The sequence below is a fragment of the Pseudoliparis swirei genome, chromosome 6 (genome assembly GCF_029220125.1).
Source record: "Pseudoliparis swirei isolate HS2019 ecotype Mariana Trench chromosome 6, NWPU_hadal_v1, whole genome shotgun sequence".
NCBI lineage: Eukaryota > Metazoa > Chordata > Actinopteri > Perciformes > Liparidae > Pseudoliparis > Pseudoliparis swirei.
Genome location: NC_079393.1, coordinates 25,350,388 through 25,357,945, shown reverse-complemented (window position 1 = coordinate 25,357,945; position 7,558 = coordinate 25,350,388). Strand labels below are relative to the sequence as shown.

Below are 7,558 nucleotides of genomic sequence, written 5' to 3'. Positions count from 1 at the left end.
CTACACACACACACACACACACACACACACACACACACACACTCTCTCTCCCAGTACCATGCACGGTATCCAATGGAAAGGAATAAAAGAAGTAGCTGCACATAATCCGTGAGGACTTTGGGGAGCTGGATTGGTTTGTCCCGCTTGTCCAATCCCTCGGCAGTCGGAGACAAACGCCCGTCTGCATCAAGTCGACTCGTGGAATCTCTCTTCTTTGTTTTTTTTCACAGCTTTACATCTTTTTACACGACAGCGAGAACAGGATGAAGGAAATATCTAACTTCTATCATGGTAGTTTGTTTTGCATCTCAAGAATGAAAACAAATAAAAGTTAAACAATAAAGTAAAAATGTCAGTATATTGGCTGAAGCTAGAAGATTCGATTTAGTCTTAAAATGTATTGTTTATTTTCCACAAAAAAATCTTCCTCACCTAATTTTTCCTCTGAAGGCTGGCCCTAATACTCTATCATGAACTGGGGCAAGACATTTAAAGGAATTTAGTCGTCAAGCATTCAAACACAGACAATGACTGTGTTTGAAAGGTATTTTCCTCTCGATCTATATCACTAATTCATAACAGCTGGCCTTTATTTTCGCTCTTGTAATGAGTTGCGACCAATTGTTTGCCAGTAGCCGTGGTCGGAACATCGGCCTCATCGGAACTCAGCTACGTCCATATACGTGCGTCCACGATTCAATGTGACCTGCCTGATCGGATAGCGATCTGATATATTTACTATAAATTCTTCACAATAAACATCCTCCATTATTTGGTGATTAAAAAGCTTTTATTTTGAAGCAGCATAATCAAGAAATGTTATATCTTATCTTCATCGGCAGTAAGTTAACAGGGCTGAGACAGACCGGGAGGGGATTTGCTTTGTACTGGTACTGATATTTTCTTCCTCTGCCGAGAACAAATTCGCATTGAAATATTTCAAACAAGGCACAAAAAAAAGGTCATTCACAAAGAGTTGAGATCCATTTTGGTCGTCGTACCACCAACATCATTAACCTCATTATAAATTCAAAACACGCTTTCATTAAACATCTCATCCTCTCTCCTCTTTCTATTCCATGTTTTCGCATCTTCTATCACCCACCCTTCATCTTTCCCCTTCGTCCAGCATGAGCTGGTGTCCATCCAACCTGCGTCGCCCTGATCAGGAGCAGATAGACAAAAGAAGGCAATCGGCGCAGGTCCATGAGGAACCTAAGTTCCCCCTCAGAGGCCGCTTCGTCAATGACATGTCCAAAAAGACATGATGGTTACGTGCTTGTCTCTCTCTCCCGCAGCTACAGCCTGGAGGGTCTGGAGGTGGAGAGGGCAGCGGTCCTGTCTCAGTGCACCAGCCTCGGCAATCAGGAGGACAAGAGGGCCTCGGGGAGGGGTTTGCGCCTGGACGGCCAGGAGAAAGGCTCGTTGGTCTCCCTCACCGAGGAGGAGCAGGAAGGAGACGGAAGCATCATGGATAGCCAGGTGTGTGTGTGTTTATTCTCTGTAATGAACCTGCAGACAGCAGCTCAAACATTTAATGTAAGCATCCGTACATATCCCGAAATGTTATATCGGGTTCATACGGTCAAAATGGTTATTTCCAGGCCTGGAGAAGTCCTTGAAGAAAATTTAATTTCCAAACGTATTGGAAAAGTCATGGAAATTTGTTATATTCATATGTTCATTTACGCAGTTTGATTATAAGAATAAACATTTATATAAATATTTATTCTTTAAATCGAACTACTGTCTCTCATTCATTTGTGTCATTTAAGATATACACCGAGATTTGACAACATTTTTGATCATGGAAATTTTGTTTAACGTCCTGGAAAAGTCATCGAAATCCATTGGTCAACATGTGTACGAACCCTGGTTATAGAATTCTTGGAGAGAAAGCTAAATCTAGCTTTCCTGCTCAAATTGTTAAAGAAAAAAAAATTTGAGAGGTGCGAGGCCAGATTATCCAAAGCGACGATAACAGGAAAGCAATTGTGTGTGATCTGCAATGGCGAGTAGCAAGAAGTTTAAATCAAAGATTTGATCTAATGTTATATTATAATTAATAGAATCAATATTGGTGCCCTCTAAGGCAAATTTGTAATTTGTGATATTGGCCTATATAAAAAAACCTGAATTGAATATGATAATGATAATTGTTTTACCATCGTGTGTGTTTTTTTTATTTTAGACATCACATCAGATACTATCAGTGAAAAACAGCTGTCCCGCCATGTTCCATCACCAAACCCTCACCAAATCCATCTCCATGGTTACCATCAGTCAACGTGATATAGATGGTGAGTTTTTGCTTCTCAATGATCTTCTTCTTTTTTTGTTTCTTCTCATCGTTTCCTTCATCCTGTCGCCCTCCTTTGAGTTTTGAAGCTGTGCTCTTTAAACTTGTGCAGTAAGATTGTTCTTCTACTTCCCTGTTTATCCCACCGCAATCCCATCAACGCCCCCCTCCCCACCCCACCCAACCCCGCCCATTTATAGCAAGTGGATGCCCTCGATCCAAGCGCCGAATCCGTTTCTCCCTCAGCATCTCCCCGCTCCTCCCCAAAAGTAGACGCTTCTTTGCTATTGGCTCCTCCTTCAGCGATGAGGAGGAGGAGGAGGAGGAGGAGAAGGAGAAGGGAGGGAGTAAGTATGATGAACGTAGACGTGGTCCCGTTGTCCCCCTGTCGGTGTGGTATCCCATAACACTGTCTGACGAAACCAACTAAAAACATGTCGGCCTCCTCCTGGAGCTGCAGAATCAGATGGTTTCCTGGAAGCCTCTAGCTTTTTACAGCCTCTATCCATTTGACCCCCTTCACCCACCTCCCCTCCACCCCAAAAAAAGAAAGGTAGTTTAAACTGTTTCCACCATGTTCCTTTCTGTGAGTATTGTAAAGTTTTGCCATCAGATAACCTATAAACACGTCAATCTCTTACTCCCAATGGACTTCCTGGATAATGTTTCATGTGTCACTGGTACCATAACGAACCTCCCCGGCCACAATGTTTTTAACACAGGTTGATTTCAGCCTAATCTCCCTCTAAGGAAGCAGCTTTTGTACGAGTCTAACCGTTGAAAGTTCAGCCTTGCCATTTGGAAACCATATTCTGACAAAACAAACTTTAATCCCCAGACTAGCTTTCCGCTGCTTCACATGGTCTTCATCTAGTTGAAGTTTATTGTCATCGAAGACAAATCTACCAAGAGAAACTCTCATTTAAAACGTAAATGTGCAATACAGTGTAAGCTGTGAAAAACTTTTGTATCACTGGTGATATCATTGAGTCCATGTGTCTTTCCATCTTTGTTTCCACCGGTCAACTTTGTCTTGACCTCTCTACTTACTCATCATTCAGCACTTTAACTCGTCCCTTGAACAACTACTTTGCTGTACCAGACGCAGTTAATAAATCTGGCCGCTAACACTTTGTCACAGGTACAAACATGTATTGCGATGCAGTGTTTTTGTGGCTGTTCTCTGATCAGACCATGTCTGTCCTCTTTGCCTCCTGTAGGGGGCAGCACATTCTCCAGTAACTCCGGGCCACTGGAATACAGGTAAGAAGGGGAAACTGATACAGGCAAAATAGTTTTAATTACATTTATTTTATATAGCCCAATATCACAAATTACACATTTGCCTCAGTGGGCTTTACAATCTGTACACATACGACATCCCTGACCCACGACCTCACATCGGATCAGGAAAAACTCCCAAAAAACAGAAAGAAAACGTTCACATGGAAAAAAGGGAAGACACCTTTAGGAGAGCAACAGAGGAGGATCCCTCTCCCCAGATGGACAGAAGAAATATGTCATGTGTACAGATGAACAGCATTACAGAGTTAAATAAACACATTCAAGAAATATGACAGACATTTTTGAATAATTAGTAGTAGGTATGGACCACAATCCATGACATGGGGCATGACAGGCCCACGAGGCATCAGACACAGTCAGGTCCAGACGTGAAGTCACAAAGACTCCAGGGAGGAAGCAAAGTTAGTAATGTGTGATGGAGAAATTCATCCATAAGGATAGAGAGAAGAAAAGATAGGAGCTCAGTGTATAGGCGGGGCGGCTGTAGCTCAGTGGGGAGAATGATCGTCCTGCAACTGCAAGGTAGTCGTTTGAATCCCCGCAATCCCCATTAGTTGCATGTCGAAGTCCTTGACACTGAACTGAACCCCAGTTGCTCCCCGGGCGCTTTACAGCAGCCCACTGCTCATTAATAACTAAAGATGGGTCAAATGCAGAGAACATATTTCATTTATGTATGTACAAATATATAGTATGACAATAAAAGTATTTCTCTTTCTCTATCCTAAAACGTCCCCCAGCAGCCTATAAGCCTGTCGCATCATAGCAGCCCTAACTATATGCTAACTATAAAGAGGAAAGTCCTAGGTCTACTCTTAAATGAGGTGTCTTAAAACGTGTCTTCAGAAAGTGGAGGCTAGTTCCATATAAGAGGAGCTTGATAACTGAAAATAACTTGTACTGTGTTGTTGAGAATAGTTCTGCTTTAACTGCCTGAAAAGACCATAACTTTCCAGATATTGAAACAGGATGTAATTTAATGAATAATACCATAATTCAGCTGAGATTTTTTCGACAGCAGGGTTGTTCCATTCTCATGAAAGCGTTATTGCCACGCCGGTAGGGAATTTCTTCAAACTTGGCACACGCTTCCACTTAAACTACATTTTGGTGGTCAAAGGTCAAGTCATATCTTCATGTACATGAGATCTCATGAGATTTCTTCAAATGTATCACAAAAGTCCCCTTAAAATCAGAGATGAAACATAGACTACTTATAAGAAGTGAAGATAGTCACCCTGAAGTCACACATTGGTTTGTGGACTACGGTTTTGAAGCCTCATGTTCAGCTACTGGAACCGTTGCCATCTTGGTTTCTTGCAGCCAGAACTGAGGGTGGAGCTCAGTACAACCAAACATATTTTTTGGCGACCAAAAAGGTTACATTTTACTTTCAGAAAGAGAAAACACAAAACACAGTGAAAGGGTTGTTTTGACTCTAAATGGGACCATAATTTAAAAAATGAATGTCATGCTGTATTGACAAACATTGAAGACCATAAATGTGTCCCTGCTTATCTGTAGAGAGAATGCAGGTTCAAGACACTTCAGCATTGGCTTCACTTTTCTAAACCGGAGGTTGTCACCTGGGATGAAATGATCAGAATGCGTCAGCCAAAAGCCACTGTGAACTTACAAAACAAGTTTTGGGCCATAATTTAAGTTTTCCATATGCTAATTATGACAATTTCATATAAATATCTCAAAGGATCAAATGATGTGGTCATATTTTGGACAGACTTGGATGTGAACTGCAACTGGACTGGTTGGAGGAGGCACTCTTGTTTAATTTCCACCAGGCCAGTAACTATATAAAAAATACTTTAAATAAAAAAGGTTACGTGTTTCGTTGCTAGGAGAAGTAACGAATATTCCATTCGATTAAAATGAGCAGACTTTGTTATGTGTATTAAAGAGGCTCAGCTTCAATCGTTTGTATGTGTGTCAGTATTTCAGAGGAGGAGCCTGGCCCTCTGAGGAGCGACACCGAGGCTAAAGGAGGACCTAAAATCAGCCGGACCTTCAGCTATATACGCAGCAAGATGACCAAGAAGAGCAAGGTAAGAACACCTTAGAACTTGTATTGTATTTGGTTATTGAGGTCACCGGACATTATTGGATATAGCGAAAGGGATTGTGCCGAAAATACAAACGGAAGCACATGGCTTCTTACGATGCAGAATGATTTCAATATTTTGTATGACATCAGTTGTAATAAGGGCTTTCATTGGCCAAACGTATATTACAAAAAACGAATGGAACCAATTCGATGATCACCAAATGTTCTGCAGCTGTACCGTCTGTGCAGTGGTTCTACACGATGTAGTAATTTATAGTAAGATGACATATTCAGCAAAATCAACAAATCAGGGGACAGCTTGTGGAATAATGAATGTCTCCAACGGTTACCTCGGTAAACGCCTGTGTCGGAGGGGGGCTACAGATGTGATGGTGATGATGATGAAGATTATGAATCAGGTGTTTTACAGTAGATAGTGGATACAGGGTTTTTATGAAGTCTGCAGAGGTTGTGGCCAGAGGTTTGTTGCTCACATGGCAACAGAGTGCAATAAAGAGGAATACATGATACTGTGATGGTGGTGTGAGCCCCGTTAGGACACAGTGTGTTAGGACGTGTTTGTGTCTTTGATAAAAACACAGAAAGGTGGTCTATATACCTCTGGATATTTGGACAAACTGGACAGTGTTGCCAATGATTGAGCTAGACTTCAAGGCTTTATGACTATGGACTGTGAACAGGAAGTGGACAACGACACCTCATGGTGACTTTTTGAAGCCCAGAATTCGCCGTTTTGCTTCTTGGTTTTGTGCAACAAGCCGTGAGCTACGTAATAGCAAAATGACATACTCGGACACCAACAATGTTACAATTAAGTCTCATGCGCTGACAACACACTGTGAAGGGGTTTAAATTGGAAGACAAAAAACACGGACAACTCTTGGATTTGAGTAGCTATCTGCGCTAGCTCGAAATGTCACTGATAATAAAATATACAATATTGTGACACAATACATCATCCCACAGGTCTATCAAGTCCTCCCTTCAAAGCCACTCCCCCAAACGTATCACCATGAGCATAAACAATCAACATTGTTAGAACTCATGATCAGCTTGACTGGTTGGTAGCTTGGCAGCCCGTCCAGTCTTTTTCTTTGTAACAAATAGAGGTTTGTAAAATGACCCACCTAGCTTTACATCAATATAATAATTAAATAATTTGAAGACCAACTAATTGTACATTCTCAGCAGTTTAAAAAAAATCAAAGAACAGTAGAAGTCCGAGAATATTTTCTCTCATTTGATTTTCCATCTCTTTTTGTTGCTTCCAGGAGAAGGAGAAGAAAGGGGAGAGGGAGCGGGAGAGTAAAGAGAGAGAAAAGAAGAGTGCAAACGGTCACCTCTTTATACCAGTCAGCCCCTCTCCGTCCGCAGCCTGTCAGCACTGCACCAAACTCCTGCACAACAAGGAAACCTTCCTCTGCAACAGTAAGAACATATGCACTTTGCCACTCTCTCCTTGCCTCCTCTTCCTTTTCTTCTTCCACTTTTCATTCCTCCCCCTCGTCTGTGGCCACCTCTCTCGTTTCCCTTTAACTCTGCGTATGTCACAGTAGGAAACCACATCAACCCTCCGGCCTTATTAGTCAACAGAGTTTGTAAAAAAAAGAAACGCATTCATTTCCCAAGAAGCAGAAAATATAGCAGAAGCTGGTGGCTTTTGATTTTGCTCTCTACAATGTTCCTTTTTTAATAATAATAATAATAAGTAAATTGAGACCCTCACGTGCACACATTATTTCTATTATTTAATTGTTTTTTTCATCAATATCCCACCGCTCCTCATCATACAAAAAAATAATCAAAATAATCAGTTGAAAGCTGGTCAGCGCTGTACTCATTGAGAAAAAATGGTTATGGCTCGTATTACTTAC

The 7,558-nt window shown here is 41.4% G+C and overlaps 1 protein-coding gene across 4 annotated transcripts in view; it reads left to right on the top strand.

Moving 5' to 3' along the window:
• Positions 1 to 1,302: 1,302 nt before the first annotated feature.
• The window catches only part of LOC130195215 (A-kinase anchor protein 13-like), a 28,459-nt gene continuing 22,203 nt past the window's right edge, over positions 1,303 to 7,558 (top strand). For 3 of the 4 annotated variants that reach the window (XM_056416609.1, XM_056416610.1, XM_056416608.1), the window contains exons 1-6: positions 1,303 to 1,482; positions 2,192 to 2,300; positions 2,500 to 2,646; positions 3,520 to 3,562; positions 5,553 to 5,664; positions 6,956 to 7,112. In XM_056416609.1, coding sequence (XP_056272584.1) covers positions 1,471 to 1,482; positions 2,192 to 2,300; positions 2,500 to 2,646; positions 3,520 to 3,562; positions 5,553 to 5,664; positions 6,956 to 7,112 — 580 coding nt within the window. In that variant the 5' untranslated portion in view covers positions 1,303 to 1,470. The remainder of the gene's footprint in view (positions 1,483 to 2,191; positions 2,301 to 2,499; positions 2,647 to 3,519; positions 3,563 to 5,552; positions 5,665 to 6,955; positions 7,113 to 7,558) is intronic. The other variant, XM_056416611.1, reaches the window with a different exon arrangement.